Below are 17,988 nucleotides of genomic sequence, written 5' to 3'. Positions count from 1 at the left end.
CCCCTGCCCTGGGGAGGGAGGAAGAGAGGGGCTCTGGCAGGCTTCTGTGGCAGCTGCTGTGGGCCTGTGTGCGCACCATCAGGGAGGCAGAAGGGGTGCCACATGTCCCCGTGGCTCTGGCCAAGGAGCACCTGCTGCTTGGGCGCTGCTCATGAGGCATGAGTCTTCTGCCCAAGAGTGCAGGCAGAGACTGCCGGGAGGACACAGCAGCCAGAGGCAGAGGCCTGAGGCAGTTCTGGCAGGTGCTACCTGGAAAGGACCATTGGGATGTAACTGAAGATACCTTCTAAAAATGAGGGGGGCCTGGCAGACTGATGCACACCTGTGATCCCAGCACTTGGGAGGTGGGAGGCTGAGGCAGGAGGACTGCTGTGTGGTCAAAGGCCAGCCTGAGCTATACAGCAAGACACTGTCTCAAAAAAAAAAAAAAAAAAAAGGAAGGAGGGCAGAAATGACCTAAAAATGAAAAGCAGTCTTATGACTATTCTACTTGAGTGGGCTTTTGCCCCAGAACAGGTTGGCTGTCCCTTTTTTAGAAGGGTGGGTACTGAGAATTGAACTCATGACTTCACGCTTGCCAGGGAGACACTTGTGCTGCTGGGCTATATCCCAGCCATTTGGTTTATTTTTGAGACAGGGTCTCCCTATATGGTTCAAGCTGGACTCGGACTCACTATATAGCCCAAGCTGGGCTCAAACTTGAGTGATCTTCCTGCTTCAGCCTCCCAAATGCTGGGATTACAGGTGTGTGCCACAATGCCTGGCTTGTGCCATCCTTTTAGACAGCAAACCCAAAAGCTGTACTGTCTTAGAGCAGACTGAGTGGAGGTCTGCAGATAGAAAATAGAACATTCCTCAAAATAGTATTTGTCTGCGGAGAGGGAGAAGGTGCAGCTTAATTGGGCCCATGGGAAGCTGCTCTTTCTGCTCTGTCTGTGGTCAGTGTGATCTTACATGGCGCCAGCATGTGTCTGTGGGACAGGGGACAGTGGTTGACAGCTGAAGGTGACAGGATCCCGGGGTGTTTTTGTGTGGTCAGTAGCTGTGACAAACAGGAGCACTAGAAGGTACACCAGTGGCACAGAAAGGTGGCTTCTCTCAGGTAGCCCTCTGCCACCTGCTTGGCCAGCCTGCTTCAGTCAGTGTGTCAGTGGCCTGGGACAGGCCTGAGGGCCCTGGATGCAGCACAGACAAGGCCACAGCTTGGAAGCAGGGTGGAGCAGGCTCACGGCTGTCCTGGGGAAGGGGAAAGATGCAGGTGGGCTTTCTCAGGAAAAGCCTGACTGCGTCTTGGCCTGTTAGGACTGCTCTGGGCGAAGACCTCTGGCAGAAGGGATGGGCAAATGAAGCTACAGAACAAGAAGGGGGAGGGGCTGTGGGAAGCAGGGGCCACACTCTGTACTCACCTGAGTTCCTGTGTGCCTGGTCTTCTCTGTTAACCTGTGGCAGCAGGGGTAGAAATGACACAGAGGTCACAAGCAGTCTCTTCTCACTCACTGGGTCTCTCCAGGGCCTTTCCTAACACCTGCCTCCAGCCCAGGGGTTTCTGGATCTCCTCTCTCTTTTGCTGACTTTCCCTGACTAGCTGTAATTTTTTACAACCAACAACTGTACCTAACATAAGACAGCAATGAGACAAACCTTTTGTAGAGGAAGGAAGGTGATAAATATGAGAACAAAGCTACCTTAAGAGGGGCAGGGAAGCACATCTGGTTCTGCGAGGTAACAGTGACTGGGCAGGGCTTTCCTCCTGCAGACACTGCTGTGGGATGCCTCGCACACTCCTGCTCACCCCGGGAGGGCCTCAGAGCCTGTGCCTGTCCTCCACGTGGACGAGGTGCACACAGGACTGGCAGCTCCCAACCCCAGGAAGGCAATTCTGGGAGGCAGGAGCATGAAACACAGTGGGTGGGGGGCAGGGCTGAGGATATGAGGGGGAGGAACCTAGTTTGTGCCTCATCGGTGTAATCTTGAATACGCTTGGGGCGAAGGCAGCAGGGGATGCACAGTAGGAAGGGTACCCAGCGAGGCAGCCTGCTGTCCAGGGGGCAGCCAGACAGAGCCAGCCAAGAGGCAGGGGTGTGACTACGGTTCCTATCTGGCTCTCACAGCTTTGCATCAAGCAGACTGTGTGGACAGGTGCTGACCAAACTGTGCTAGTACCACTCAGCCCAACTTCAGCCCAGAGAAGCAAACAGTCTCCCATTCTTTGCTCTTTATGGTTGGTAGTTACTGATCTCAGGCGACCTGCGACTGCAGTTAGTGCTGTAAACTCAGGCCTGGATGGTGGCAGAGACCTGGAGGCAGCCACGAGAGGCCTTGTGGTGGCTGATACCACAGAAGGCCACACTAGCTCAGGGCTGTATCTCAGGACCAGAACAGTGCTGAGAATCCGACAAGCAGACACTGAAACAGTCCTGCCCACTCTCACCCCAACTAACACTCTTGCTCTCAGAGATGACACCTAAAAGCCACAGAAATAGAAGTGCAGGCACTCTCACAGAAGTGCTTCAGGCATACAGGACTCTGCGCACTGAAAGAGATGACAGCAAGTGGCACAGGAAAACAGAAGAGGCGCTGTCAGGGAAACTAAGGGGCTTTTACAGAGCCCCTCGGCCAGCAGGTTTCTGCCAAGGGAAGCCATTCCGGTTCCTCAGGGAGAGGAGGCCTGCGACTTAAGCCAGGACTCACAGCTGGCGTCCAGAGGCAGGGCAAGGCCTCACTGGCTGCGGCAGAGTCCACGGCTGCCTTCTGGGGACATGCACGAAAGCGCAGAGGCCTGAGAAAAGCACCTGAAGCAGGGAGGGCCCAGGGACAGGGAGGAATACGCCTGTTGCAGTATGCATGCAGGAGTGTTGGGACCTGTGTTTACACTGGGGAGTTCAGCTGTCTCCCCCTTCCCTTGTGTCCTGCCAGCAGGAAAAGGGGCTTCTCTGCATTCTAGGCATCTGGCCTGCTGCTCTGCCCGTCTGCCATGTGGCACAATGTAACATTTGCATGGCCTTACCCTGCCACTTCCTTCTTCTCTGAGGCCTCCCTCTGGCTTGTGAGACGGCTTTGGTGCCTGCAGGATGCTTCTCCTCTTTCCCCAATTGCCTTGGCAGTTTCGGTGCCCTTTGACTAATTCTTTGTGCCCTAGGCCTCCAAAGACATTTTTTTAATCCACAGCAGCTCCTGTGGGAACGCCACCTTCCAGAACCACCGTGCCAAGGCTGCCCTCCCACCACAGCTGCTTGCCTGCCTTTCCCACTTGACTGCTTTCCACTCTGCCTGCCTCTGTCCTTCACTGCCTACCTGTTCTGCTCTGACTACAGCATGGGTTACAGTTGGGGAGTCCCAGAGAAGCCAGACTCTGCCACTTACGACCCATGCAGTGATCTCCCCCTGGGCCCCGCCTAGATGCCTCCCTTGGATTTGTGAAGCCAGCAAGAAAGCTTGGGAGTTGGCGGCCCTTCATCTCTCCTGTTCCCTGCCCTCACCTCTCAAGCTGATGGCGTGCTCCACCCAGGGAGCCTCTCCGCTACCCTGTCACCCTGCTGATTTCCTTAGATAGTTCATTTGCTGACATCCTACTAAGTGCCAGACACTGTTGTAGGCACAGAGAAAAGCCAACAAAACAGACTAAAATCTTCCTTGACAAGCCTATGTTCAGGAAGACTTCAGCAACAGGTTTATTAGTATGACAGAAATAGTAGCTAATTTCCTCCTGTCCCAGGAGAATTTTGTTACCTGTTCAGTGTAAGTTTGAAGGATGCAGATTAAGGGCATGAAGCCTGGAGTCAGAGAGACCTGGTTCCCATCCCCAGGTGTGGAAAGGCTCAGTCACCTCCTTGGTGCTTTACAGCCTGGGTAAGGGTTAAGTGAGATCATGCAAGGAAACCATTTACCACAGCTCCCACATACCAAGTGTTAGATGGGTTTTATGTATAAAAAACTAGAAAAGCATTACTATCCCTTGCTGACGGCTTTCATTCTTGCTTCTGTTCTTCCAGGAAGTCACAAAATGATTTGGTTATTCTAAGCTACGCTAATGCTAAATACATGCTTTCTCCCTTTTTAGAAACCCTCATTATAATTCAGTTTTATGACTTAACTTTTCTGTTGCTCCTTTTATCTCTCACTCATTTGACATATCTAGCCTTGCTTTCCTAATTAGATTACACGTTCCTTGAGGCAGGAGATCATGTTGTGTTTCGCTTGCTTCTTTTCTTATCCCAGCCATCTACCCCAGTTCCCAGGAAACCAGGAAGCCTGTGTTGATCAACCCACATGGTTACTTGTAGGTAAAACTATCCTGTCAGCTAGGAAAGCAGCCTGGGGAGCTGAAGGCTTGGGGGAGCGGGGTCCCGGGAGGAAGGGGTAGAGTCAGGGCAGTGTGAAGTCCATGGGCCCTACGGCTCAGGCTCCCGGTGACACTACCATCCTGCCGGGCCGCCTTTACCTCTGTCTGTCTGCATCGGCTCTTCTTCCTCTGCACCTTCCTCTGCTGTGAAAACAAGTTCAAGGAGGCCCGTGACCCTCTGGCACAGCACAGAAAGGAGAGGGCATGGGGTAACTCTGGAGGCTTGGGAGGAACCCTGGCTAACCTGCAGGCCCCACACTTGCTGCCTCTACCCCGGAGAGCTCCATGCCCAGCACTGTTTAACAGGAGCAGCAGAGCGGCCTGATGTCACCAACCCTGCTGTTCGCCAAGCTGCTGACCTCACTGGAGATCGCAGGGGTGTGCGGCAGCACCTGTTCCCCTGGAATGATGATATCTACCAAGGACAGATTCAAGGTGTTTCCCTGGGAGATCGCTGTTGGTCTGGGGATACAACTCGTATCTTGCATTTGGGTTCAGTCTAGATGCACACAGAGGGATGCCTACATTAATACTGACTTCTGGGGAGAAAGAGGAAGAAGGGAGCTTTAATGACCACAACCTTAAAATGACTACCCAGGGCAAAGTGGCTCTAGACCAAAGCGAGTGCTGGCTAGGGCTGCTTTCTGGGCCCCACTGAAGGGCGGTCACAGATCTCCCTGCTCTGCAGGACAAGCCTCTCTGATATGGAGCAGCATGTTCAGACCAGGGTGTTCACTTTAATTCAGGCCTTGGCAAAGGGGCCACATTGGTGTGGTCAAACAGGATGGTAAAGTGAAAATCATGTCTAGGCTGTCTGAAGGGACTGAGTAGTGTCCCTGGAGAAGATGTGGGAAGGACCATGTTATCTACCAGCAAACACTTGAAAGTCAACCCGCAAAGGAGGGGCTGAACTGATTGTGGAGTTATAGATGGGCAGAAAAGATGAGTCAGCTGTAACAAGGAAAATTTTGGCTTCCAAATATGGAAGAACTTTCCAGTGATTAGAGCTGGGTATGAATAAGCTCACTGGAAATATTAAAGTAGAGCCCCCTGCACCGCATACTGGACTCACGTCTTCATGCACGCTGGGCAAGTGCTCTACCGCTGAGCTATATCCCCAGCCCTTTTTATTTTTGTAAGGTTTTTTTTCCTTTGGTTTTGTTTTGTGTTCTTTGAGACAGGATCTTGCTGTATAGTCAGGCTACCCCTGAACTCACTATGTGGTCCAGGCTGACCCTGAATTTACAGCAATCCTGTCTCAGCCTCCTGAATGCTGGGATTACAGGTATGTGCCCCCAGGCCTGCCTATTTTTATAATTTTTGAGACACGGTCTTGCTAAATTAAAAGTTGTCCAGTTTGGCCTTGAACTTTTGATTCTCCTGCCTTAGCTTCCCACCACGTAGCTTGGATTAACAGGCATGCACCAGTACACCAGCTTTTTTTTTTTTTTTTTTTTTTTAAGAGTAGGAAGAATTTATTGAGAGGAAGATAGACAGCTTCTGTCTAAGAGGGATAAAGGGGGACTTAGAAAATGGGTTGCCTCTACACCCAGCTTTTCAGAGGATTTTTACCTGGGTGCCAAGTTGGATTAATGACCTCTAAAACCTTGAGAACTTGATAAATTCACTATTTGTTTATGTGTTGACTTATTTATTTTCTGAAACAGGGTCTTGCTGTGTAGTTCAGGCTGACCTTAAACTTTAGGTAGTGCAGGCTGGCCTCAAACTTGGGGCAATCCTCCTGCCTCAGCCTCCTGAGGACTGATTACAGGTGTATGGCACCACACCTTGCCTGATTCCATTATTTGTAAAAATATTTTTTAAAAGATGAAAAGGAGAGGTTATGGAGATATGTCAGATGTACACACTATAGAGTAAAAGAAAAAACCTGAGTATCTTTGCTCAACCTAACAAAACCCTGTGAAACTGATCAAGGAGATGGTAAAAAATGCGTTGCTGCTGGGCAAGGCTGTTCCACTCACTAAGAACGGAACACGCAAACAGAATGTTCTGGAAGGGTACTGGAGCGCATGTGGGGTTAGCTCATGTCTGCCTACAGACTCAGCGCTCAGGGGTGAAGCATGTCGAGGAAAACAGGCCCCACAGAACCCTGAGTTTGATTTTTTGTCATGGGGGGGGGGCAAGGGCTCATGTTCTAAGACCTAAATTCTGAGTCTGTGTCACCGAAAGTGGCATGATCCGAGGCAGACCACTTTTCTGATAAATCACATTTCTTTCTTTCGTTCTTTTTTGGTACCAGAAATTGAAACTCGGGACCCTGAGCTTTCCAGGCAGGTGCTTTTGCCGCTGAGCCATGTCCCTGGCTAAACCACAATTCTATCACAAGAGGGCCAAACAGCAGATGTCTAACGTACCTGACAAATGACCCTGCACAATTTCCTTAAAACAACCCTTTCTAATGTGAGGGATTGTTCAACAGCCACGTAAAGGCTTGATTTTTTGAACCCCTTTAATTTCCACATGCTTTCTGTGTACTGATTTACAGGTACTAGCAGTTACATCATACTTTCACCCTCATTTAAGGCACTCAAAAGCCATTGATTTTGCATAAATGGTAACAAGTGGCCTTGAGGCACAAGTGTAGTTCATCTCCATGCCTAAAATCCCCGGGAAATTCCCTGAAGAGCGGGATTTCCAACCTCCGAGGGAGACCGATCAGGGAGGAGTCTTCTCATCAGCTGTGGAGTATTCTTCTCTAAAACAGTCCTGAACAGTCCATGAGCAACTGCTCTGCGTTTTTAATAACCCCGTGAAACTACTGCCAGGCACTTACAGACACCATGTCAGGTAAAACAGGGCAGAGGGGACCCTCGGCCTGAGGGGTCCACTGAGAGGGAAGGGAGCTCACTTGTGTAACACGTCGATCCCACCCCTGGGAAGCACCTGAGGTCAGGTGGTTCCACCACTGATGGAGTCATGGGGACACTAGGAGGTACGACGACACGTGGAAGGCTGTTTTTTCCTTCTCTCTTCCCTGCGTTTTATGTGAGAGAAAATGCTACAAGGCAGAGGTCTCTGGGAAGGCACTGCAGTGGCTGAGAGATGGAGACAGAGAAGCTAGATTCAAGGAGTGAGGACGCAGCAGGTCACGAAGTTCAGATGAAATCAGCCTGGTTATAGACAAAAGGAGAGGGTAGGGTTTCAAAACCGAACCAAGCGCAGAGAGCAGAAAGACAGCCGGGGAGCCCAGCACTGTGGGCTGACGTTCAGGGCAGCTTCAGAGTGGGATGGCGCTCAGGCTGCAGAGAGAGCTGCTGTGGGCCAAGTGCAGGCAGGAGGCGAGGGGTGAGGCGAGGCCTCGCTGCACTGCAGATCTGCATTTCTTTAAACTCAGAGCTGTTTCTCCCACCAGACGATCTGCAGGGTAAACCTGGATGTGAAACTGGCCCTCTGTGCCCGTGTGTGGGAGGAAGGGCACACTTGCTGAAGGCCTGCCTGCTCCTGGGAGACAAAACCGAGTGGTAAAACGAGAAGGTGTGTGTCAGGCAGTGACGATGCCACCAGGGTGCTGGGGACGGAGGGCAAGAGGGGAGGTGGGAGGCTGCCAGGGAGCTCTGAGCGTCACCTGAATGGAGCTCCTTCACCAGGGATGACATGGTGTTGGTGATGGAGTCAGCGGCCACCAGCAGGTCACTGTGCAGGTTTCTCCTCGTACCTGAGGACAGTGAGAGTAGATGGCAATGCAGGGCGGGACGTGGAGGAGAGAGCCAGGCCGAGCCTCAGTCCACAAGCCCTTGGGCCCGGGTGTAGAACCACTCAGGGAGACGGTAGGACAGCTCCGCCTGCCCGCACACCAGGAGACCGTTCTCACTCCGTCTGTCTTCTCCACCTGGACAGCGCAGCCTGTCCCGTCCATGCTTTGTAGCCAGCACACAACAGAACAAGCCTTCCACTCTGGAGGCCTTACCCTTAGGGACCTTTATCCTCCACCACCACCACCTCCCACTGTCTCGGCCCCAGGCCCTCAAGGCCTCCTTTCCAACTCAGTGCTGTGGCTCCCTAGCTCTCTGGATGGCTGTGGCATCTGTGCTTACTGAACCTTTTGGCTACGTTCTCTTTAGAGACCCACTCTTCCTGCTTCAGCTTGTTCTAAGGACCTTCGAGGCTCAGGGTGTAACTTTAGATTATTCCACCCAACTCCTCCTGAGGTAGCAAGTCAAAGTTGGGGAAGAGGGCAAGGCACTTTCCCCCACTCAAAAGAAAGAGCACAGAATTCAGGAGGCTTATTCTTTGCATATATATGAAGCCTCCTGCAGCTCTGTTGGAGACCAGCCCATCTACTGACCTATTTATACCATAAATCTGACTTTTTTTTTTTTTTTGTCTTTTTCGTTTTTATTGGTACCAGGGATCAAACTGCCTGCTTGCAAGGCAGACGCTTATGCCGCTGAGCTAAATCCCCAGCCCCAAATCTGACATTTTAAGCCAGTGTATCTGATCATCTAAAGCCAAGAACATGTAGGGAAGGAAGTAGAAAAAGTCTCAGCGGGAATCCTGTCCATACTTTGCAGTCCCTTTGGCTCCCTGTTAGATGTGGGCCCAGACACTCACCTTGTGCAAACGCTTCCTGCACGTCGCCCCCAACTCCACTCAGAGAGTCCGGTGGGCAGTGCGTGGGGGTGGAGCCGGCAGACGTGGAGCGGACAGGCATGGGCATAGGGCGGCCACCTCCGTGAGTGGGTGACGTATGTGGTGAGGCTGTGGCCTGAGCCTGAGAGGGTCAGAGAGAAGAGCTGTCATTTCAGATGTCTCACTTGGCTGAGGAAGGGGAAGCCCTTCTCAGTCAGTCTGAGTTAGCCAACAGTTTGCTGATGTACGATTATGTTTGAAAGGAAGGAGTCAGGCTGCCCCCAGGACTGGGGAGAGGAAGTAAGGGAAAGAGGGAGAGGACGGGTAGGGAAGGAGGGCACATTAAGACAGAAAAGGACAAAGAGGAGGCTCAGAGGAGACTGAACAGAGCAACAGGCCCGAGGGCTCAGGCCCTCATGCAAATAAACACACATCTCTGTGTCACGTATACACTGTCATGGGATCCCCCAAACCTGTGGGCAGAAAGGGTTCATCTCTACAGCAGTCTTACAGAAGGGTGAAGGGTCAGGTGCACGAGGCTATGCACAGGGCGTGTGGGGCGGCGGCTCTCCAGGGGCCCAGCCCCCACATGCGGCAGGTTCTGCCCACCCGGATGTGCTCCTGAGGTAGGGGCAGTGGGTGGAGGCCGGCTGCTTCTTAGGGGCCTGACTTGGAGGCCAGCAAGGGGTGTCATACTGTAAGGCAGGCCTCTTGTGGACACCCTGTGGGGCCAGTGAGGGTGGACACATGTTAAGTTCCTTATGAAGGAAGGTGTAATTTTAGAAGGGAAGCAAGGGAATAAAACAAGTGAAAAAAGAGTCCCAGGCAGCTACTGAGACTGGGCTCTGCTGCTCTTTGAAGCCAGGGAACTGGGTGTGGCACAGACTGGGGTTTGCCACGGAAGCCAAACTGGTAAAATAGAAGCCCAAGTGTAAGAATGAGTTCAAACAAAGAGAATGCTCCTGAGATCCAGCTCAGAAACTCCATGTACAAAGACAATGTGCCCTTAGCAAGTGGGAAGGCTGTATACCTGGTGTACAGCACTGCAACCCTGGCAGACTGAGCCAAAGAGGCGGTGGTCTATAGGGTTCTTGCTTTGAGTCATTTATATATTTTGAAAAATACAACAAAATCTTCAGCTAAATGATGTAACACAACAAGCCACTCCAGGTGAATAATTTAACATTTTTTGTGCCAAATTTATGTCAACTCAAAAACAGTACAAATAAATCTAAAGACTTTTTTAAACCACTGTTCTTTACAGCCCCAGTTTCTTTCTCTTCTCTTGTCAGAGGAAACCTTTTCAGAGATTCTGATGTCACAATTTTTACCTATACGTTATCTATGACTAAGAATGACATATGATATTGCCATATCTTTACATTTTACATGAATGGTATTTTACAATTTGCAAAGCATTTTGCAATTTGCTTTTCTCTCTGCATACTCTGAGATCTATCCTTGATACAAATACATATGAACTTAGAACTTTACCTCACACTACATGTAAAAAGGACTCACAGTAACAACTACAACAGCTACAAATATGTAATTTCTCAAAAAATATGAAAAATCTTTTGACCCTGGGTTAAAGATTTTTTAAGACATTGAAACCATAATATGTAAAAGAAAAAAAATGAGTACAACTTGTTTTCATCAAAATCTAGCACTTTTGCCAAAATAACTACAGAGGATTTTGATTGTTCTTGTCACAGAGAAAATATGTGCAATGATGGATAGCCTGAGTTGATCAAACACAATTTATAATGTACCAAAACATCACACTGTTCCCTCAAAAGGTGTACAATTAAAAAAGAAGATGTACAATATCTTTTTTTTTTTTTTTTTGGTCTTTTTGAGACAGGGCCTCACTACGCAGTCTAGGCTGGCATTGAACTCACTTTATAGCCCAGGCTGGCCTTGAACTTGCAGCAACTGACTCTCTTGCCTCAGCCTGCTGAGTGCTGGGATTACAGGTGTGTAGTATCACACCCAGCCTTTCTACAATTTTCTTTCTTTGGGAATAAAACAGAACAATAAATGAAACAAAACAAAATAGTGATAGGACAGTAGGAAATCCACAGTTGTCATCATATTATACATTGTTATCCTCCAAATAGTTGCTCAGACCATCAGCCCCAGGCTGGTTCTCCCCAACCAGCAGGGCAGCCACAGGTGCACAGGGCAGTGGGGTGGGCTGCACAGCCTCCTTGCTGATTCTGCTCCCAATTATCTTTTAATTAAAAAAACTTCTGCTCTTCTAAAAATACTATTTAATACTGTATCATATGAATAAATCAACTCAAAATGGACCAATAACCCTAAATTTGAGAGCTAAAACTACAAAATCTAGAGGGTAATGTAGAGGAAAAGCTTTATGACCTTAGATTAAGCAAAGAATTTCTAGATACCAAAAGTATAAGCTACAAAGAAGAACTAGATAAACCAAACACCACCAGAATTAAAGATATCATCAAAAAAATTGAAAACACAAATTGAAAAGACAACATTGAAAGAGAGAAAAGTTTTGCAAGTTATATATGTGATATGGGACCTCCACCTAGCACATACATACATGACCAGCAGGCATGTGAAAAGATACTCAAAATTATTAGACATTACAGAAATGCAAATTAAAACCATTGTGTGATGCCACTTGATACTCACTAGGATGGCTGTAAGTGGGAAAGACAGTACAAGTGTTGACAAGGATGTGGAGCTACTCAAATCCCCACACAGTGCCAGGGGAACTAGTGCAGCTGCTTTGGAAAATAGTACGGAAGTTCTTCAGAGGGTTAAATGTTGAACACCATACGATGCAGTAATCCTACTTCTAGATGTATCAACAAGAGAAATAAAAACACACTCCCGCAAAGTCTGTACCCGAATGCTCACAGGAGGGTTACTCAGCGTGGCCCCAAACTAGAAACTCAAATGGCTCTCAACTGATGAATTATTTAAATAAAATACGGCATATCCATACAGAGGAATATTATTTGGCAATAAGAAGGAATGAAATATTGATACATGCTACAACATGGTGAAACTGGAAAACACTTTGCTAAGTGAAAGAAAGTCGCAAATCATATATTATGTGATTTCATTCATATGAAATGGTTACAACAGGTAAATCATAGAGACTGGAGACAGATTAGCAGTTGTCTGGGCGAGCAAGGAGTTTGAAAGCTGAGGAGTTCTGGTGAGTGTAAGGTTTCTTTTTGGGGTTAGTGATGTATTCTAAAATGGATGGTGGTGATGGCCGCACACCTCACTGAATACATCAAAAAACCACTGAGTTTTACACTTTAAAATTGTGAATTGTGTGATATGTGAACTACAGATTAAAAAAAATATTATAAAAAGACACCAGGGATATAGCTCAGCAGCACAAGCATCTGCTTGGCAAGCACAAGGTCCTAAGTTCAATTGTCAGTTTAAAAAAAAAAGCCACAGACAGGGAAATATTTGGAAACTATATTTGATACAGAACTTATCTGGAACATATAAAGAACTCCCATAACTCAGTATTAAGATGACAACTAACTCAATTACAAAATGGACCAAGATTGGAAGAGACATTTTACCAAATGAGATGTACAAACAGGCTAATAATAACACAAAAAATGTCAACATGAGGAGTCATGAGGGAAATGGAAATTGAAAACACAATGTAATATCACTTATATTATTACACTGAAATGGCTATAATCAAAAAGACTGAGGGAGATGTGGGGACACTGAGAGCCCCATATATTGCTGATGAGATTGCTAAAGATGTGACCATTTTAACAAAACATTGCAGCAGTTTTTTAAAGTGTTATATGTAAACTTAATCATACAACCCAGAACATTCCACTCCTGAGTTTCTGCAAGGGAAATAAAAACACATGTCCACCCAAAATACACACAAATATTCACTGGTGACAGTTTAATGACCAAAAAGTGGACACAATCCCCAAATCCACTAACTCAGGGTGGATTAACAAAAGGCGGTACTGTGCTGCGGGATACTATTGGCTCTTTTTTATTGTTGCTACGGTTCATATCCAGATGTTCCCCCAAAGCCTTGTGAGCTCATAGGAGGGTGTCCCTGGGAGTGTGGCCAGGAAGGGCTTATTTCCCTCCCTCCTCCGTGGTCACTCGGCTTCCTGCCACCACGCCACGAGCCTTGCCTCCTGGCCTTGCCTCTGCCATGCTGCTTTGCCTCAGAGCCGGCTGACTGCGCGCTGAAATCTACCGACTGCCAGCCAACAGGAAGGGCTCCTCCTTTCAGCTGTGGGTGTCCCAGAGGCAACAAGGTAACTAAGACAGCTTCAGAGAGTATTTTACTATTGTCTATCTTTTAGAACAATTTCCACTGATGACTATACATAGAATATTGTGGAATATTCTATTTTTGTCAGTGGTTATAAGACATTTTATTAGTATTTACTTTTATAATGTATGTATCTTTTCTTCTCAGTTACTTTATAAATGAATCATGAATCCTGTTTAAGCCAGTTAATATTCTTACATATTAATTGTTGTATCTACCTTTTAGCATATTTTTAGGCCATTTTTATGTAAGAGGGGGCAAATTATAATGGATAAAGTTCATGATTTAAAGATATAAAGACTCTGCTTTCAGGATGTCAGATAGAGCTGGAAAATGCAAATGAGCGGCCAGATCTGCTGATTCCTGCTCCAATCCAAATTAGACCAGGGACCTGGGGAAAGAGGAGGGAATCTAGAGTCCCACACAGGAGAAGTTCTGTGAGCCAGCAGCAGTTTGGAAAATTATGGATCATGAAGTATGGAGACAGGCAGAGCCCAAGGCCTTTCCTGAGCCCGGAGGGGCCTGGGAAGTGAGATGCCTCAGCTACACAGCTGGGAGAATCAGGGCTGTCTATGACGGGATGAGCACCCACTGTCCAGGTGGAGATGGGGACATTCCTCCTACAAGGTCAGCCTCTGAGACATAGTGCCTTGATTCAAACTGATTTCACCACATGACAGTTACCTGGTCCCTCAGAGGGCCTTCAGAGGGTGAGCCCAGAGAGATCCCCCAGTGAATCCTCAGAAATCTTCCCCCTGTGATCTGGGCTTGAGGACTAGGCATTCTAGCCACAAGGCCCATGGTAAACATATAGCTGCTTTTTAAGGACATTAAGTTGAACCTTTACAAATATTTTTTTTTTGGTCTTTTTCGTTTTTATCGGTACCAGGGATGGAACTCACGACTGCCTGCTTGCAAGGCAGGCGCTTATGCCGCTGAGCTAAATCCCCAGCCCCACAAATATGTTAACATGAAAATGATGATGGGGAATAAAATGAGAGAGATGGGCAGCAACGTGAGGCTAAAACTGTAGGATCAGGAAGAGTAAAACCTACAGTTCACTGCCAGCTTTAGAGTCATCAGCCAGTTTCCTGGATCACTGCCCAGCAGATGCCTTCTGAGGGAAAGAAAAATCACATTCTTGAAGTTACCTTTGTTCAGCGCAGTTGAAAGAGCAAAGCTAAAGCCACTGGGAAAGTGATACTCTCTCTACTGGTCTTATATCCTACCCCTGGCTTTGGTGTCTTCATAGATTTTAACAGTGCTAGGACAGAGCTCAAGGGGCCGCTGTGAACACCGATTCAAGCAGAGCATTGCCAGCCAGCTCCCTGGGCAAGCAAGCCCAGGAGACCAGTTACATCCCCGACATGCACCTGTCTCCGCCAGGCCCAGGGCTGGTTTGATCTGGATGGGGATATGTTGGTGCCAGGGTGTCAAAGGACTGCTGTGCGGTAGTTTTCACAGAAAGCAAGTGGTCTGGCAATGGTTCTGTCGGTCTGTTGAAAGCACTGCGCTCTCTTCTTGTGCATTCTCTGGGCCAGGCTGTGTCTACTCCTCTTGTGTCACCTGGCCTGCTCCTGATGGCCCTCTAGGTGTTAGCTTGAGGCTAACTGCTGTGGGCTGAGGTGGTTCTCCTGCCCCACCACTATCTCACTTCTTAAATTCCATCCTCTGCATCTTTGTGCTTAGCACAGATAAATGCTTAGTAACTACTTGTTAAGTGACAACAACAGGAATCAAGTTTCTGGTCTTTTCTCTTCTGTAGTGGAAAGTGGGAAAGTGGCCAGAGCAGGCTATGATCTCCAGGGAGTAATAAATCTATCATCAGTAAATCTTTGTGTGAAATACTGTAATAGCTAGACCTCTGAGAGGCCCTGAATGAATGATCCTCTCCATTTACAACCTGGAGTAATCGCTGGCATGTGGGCTTTATCCTGTGATTGGTTTCTAATGAATTAATAGGGTGCCTTTTCTGAGATTAAGTAGAAAAGACTGTGACTATCCTGGCCACACTCTTGCTTGCTCTGATGAGGCCGGCTGCCATCTTGTGCACTGCCCCTGTGGAGAGGGACTGGGGTGGCATCCAGCTGTCAGCCAGCACTGCATGAAGGCCTTTATCACACAAATCACGAGGAGCCAGGAACCATAAGATTTTGTTGGGCCTTGTAGTGACCATAGCTTTGTGAGAAAGTCTGAGCTGCAGGACCCAGGAACGCAGTATCCAGCTCCTGGTTCACGAGAGCTGTGGAATATGTTCATTTAAGCTACTGAGAGTTAGAGGGTACTTGCTGTGTAGCAACAGGTAACTTATAGGCAAGTCTGATTTTAAAAACTATCAGCAGGTCAACTGCATATGACGGACATTTGACTGACAGGGGGATTTGGGCATATGTAATATTAGGACCAAAGGGCGTCATGGTAGGCCAAAGACCCAGGAAAGAAGCCTATGGATGAGAAGATGGGAGGGACACTATCAGCAACACATCTCAATATGAACATCCCTGGGGCCTGGAGTGGCTTAGCCTGTCCTGACACAGAAGGTCTCTGCTTCTTTGCCTTGCTGAGAACTTTCAGCACCTAGCAGCATTTTTCTGCTTCCTGGAGAAAGGGGCAGTGCAGGCTGTGACACGCAATCCTAGCTCTTCTCAGCACCTGGATGAACTCTCGGAGGGCCCATGGGTCTGTGACAGGACATGGAACAGAGGTTAGGGATTTGCTTCTGGACTGTAGCCCACATACCTGACCATTCTGGGCCTCTGTGGTCACCCTAAGTGACCACGGCATGCCTTTATTTGAACTGCTGTGTCAGTGAAGAGCACACTTCTGAGGGTCACCATCACGGCACCTTTTACTTGCAGTTTTCCTTCCTCACAATGCAGGCAATGCCGGAGATGCTGAGCATGGAAGCCTTATGTAGATGAAGCTGACCAGAAGGTGCAGGGAGCAGGTCCCTGTGCAGAGGATGGGATTATCTCCAGAAAGACAGAAGTCAGGTCCTTCCAATTAAACGAGCACAAACCGTGTACATAATCCAAAACAACACCTGTAACGCTGTGCAGCCCTCTCAGCTTGCTGACATCCACTGTTACCTCTGCCTGCAGGGTAGACACTGATCAGACAGGCACATGGGAAATCAAGCTGCAGCCCTGCACTGTGCAACTTCACCTTGTTTCCAAAGCACAGATGGGCTTTGTGCTAGAGTGGCAGGCCTCTCCATGAGACTGCCAAGTCCTCCTTTCAACACAAACCAATCCAGAAAAAGCAGCAGAGGGGAAGCTGGTGGGTGGATCCCACAGTCAACACTTTGAACTTACATACAACCTGAGAGTCCTGCAGAAGTCTGTCAAGGGGGAGGAGCTGGTTGGGTGCCCAAGAGGAAAGAGGTCAAGCTGCCCAAGGATAGGCTTAAACCACTGGGTGCCTCTGGGTTTCAGCTGCCAGGAGAGGAGCAATCTGCCTGGCACAGCAAGGGAAACTGCAACATGCTACTCAGGGTTCTAAGGTTTCCTGGTGTAAGCATAGTGATATCTTGTAACGTAACCTATGACTAAGGCTTGAGTTAGCACAGGCCAATCATCTGTCTAACCAGTGACTTAGCACAATAAGAGCCCTGTAACTCAGGTTCTCAGAGCACAGAGGTCCCTTGTCGTTTGAAACAATTCTGCTGGAATGTAGAGCTAACCTGAGCAGCTTTCTAGACTGCTGGCTCTTCACTTTTCAAGCCAGCAAAGACCCCGAGAACCCTGAGGACGCTATGTATCACGTTTCAAGAAAGTGATCGGAAGTTAGACTTACAGTTTCAAAGGACTCATGACTACAGAAAAATAGCCCGTTTTAGGCCAACATTCATTTCATATTTGAGAAGACTGAGACCCAGAGTAGTTGCTAGGTCCCAAGGCTGGAAGGGCACCTGGCTCTTCTGGTAGCCTCACACTGCTAGGAGAAACGTAAACATGCTGGGATCCTGGCACCATCTTTCTAAGTCAGAAGGGACATAAATTAGTCAAGAAGCTGACTATGACAGAAGAGTCAGTTCCATTTTCTGTAAGAGTCAGAAATGTGGGAGAAGAGAACAGAGGGAGTAATGACTTAGTCCCCTATAGAACACAGATCTAATACTGCAGCCAGTACAGGTACAGAGAGTGCCAGAGAGGTGAGCTGAGGACACACTGATCCCTCCCCAGCCCTGCAACTGAACACAGAGACAAGGACTCACATGGTGCAGCAGAGAGTCGATAGAAGGCCAGCTGCACAGAGAGAAGGGCACTGTCTTTAGCAGGAAAATGATACTGCTTTTGGCCGCATTTAGGCATCCCCAGCATGGTGCCTGGCACATAGTAGGGGCACCATAAATAGTACTTCCCATCTCCTTTGTAGAAGGTAGGAGTTGTCTTATTTCCTTGGTATACAAGACACTCAGGTAGCCAAACCCCAGGAGATCAGTGGCAAAAAGCCTGCCATCAGGGCTAATGTCCTCTGTGGGCATTAGAATAGCACAGTCCCTGTTCAGGCAAATCCTGAGCAGGGTGCTATCATGACAAGAGAGTGGAGGACACTGTAGTCTCCACCTCTCTCTGACTCATGGCTACCTGCCAGGCAGCAGATGGCTGTGTGGACAATTACCTACATTTTGCTGCAGTATAGTTAAATTAAAACTGGCCTCTTTGCTGCCAATTTTCAGAGGTCTCAAAAAACAATGCTGGTTGAAAGAAGCTATAAGTCTGGAACATAGACAAGATAG

General features: G+C 48.2%; 1 protein-coding gene and 1 long non-coding RNA gene across 14 annotated transcripts in view; one reads left to right on the top strand and one right to left on the bottom strand.

Annotated features, from left to right (window-relative positions):
- Dtnb (dystrobrevin beta) overlaps positions 1–17,988 on the bottom strand; it is a 337,086-nt gene that overhangs the window by 614 nt on the left and 318,484 nt on the right. For 8 of the 13 annotated variants that reach the window (XM_063231364.1, XM_063231355.1, XM_063231352.1 and 5 more), the window contains 4 exons: positions 8,915–9,074; positions 7,929–8,018; positions 4,442–4,486; positions 1,407–1,440 (listed from right to left, as the gene is read on the bottom strand). In XM_063231364.1, the coding sequence (XP_063087434.1) occupies positions 1,436–1,440; positions 4,442–4,486; positions 7,929–8,018; positions 8,915–9,074 (300 nt within the window). In that variant the 3' untranslated portion in view covers positions 1,407–1,435. Of the gene's footprint in view, positions 1–1,405; positions 1,441–4,441; positions 4,487–6,475; positions 7,474–7,928; positions 8,019–8,914; positions 9,075–17,988 lie in introns of those variants that run through there. The other 5 variants (XM_063231357.1, XM_063231360.1, XM_063231370.1 and 2 more) reach the window with 5 other exon arrangements.
- LOC134471739 (uncharacterized) overlaps positions 13,024–17,988 on the top strand; it is a 39,290-nt gene continuing 34,325 nt past the window's right edge. The window contains exon 1 of the long non-coding RNA XR_010041329.1: positions 13,024–13,230. This is a non-coding gene — a long non-coding RNA (uncharacterized LOC134471739). The remainder of the gene's footprint in view (positions 13,231–17,988) is intronic.

Source organism: Cavia porcellus, unplaced genomic scaffold (assembly GCF_034190915.1).
Source record: "Cavia porcellus strain 051 isolate PalLab524CR breed Dunkin Hartley unplaced genomic scaffold, mCavPor4.1 scaffold_1, whole genome shotgun sequence".
Taxonomy (NCBI): Eukaryota; Metazoa; Chordata; class Mammalia; order Rodentia; family Caviidae; genus Cavia; species Cavia porcellus.
The sequence above is the reverse complement of the archived record's forward strand: the minus strand, read 5'-3'. Positions and strand labels throughout refer to the sequence as shown.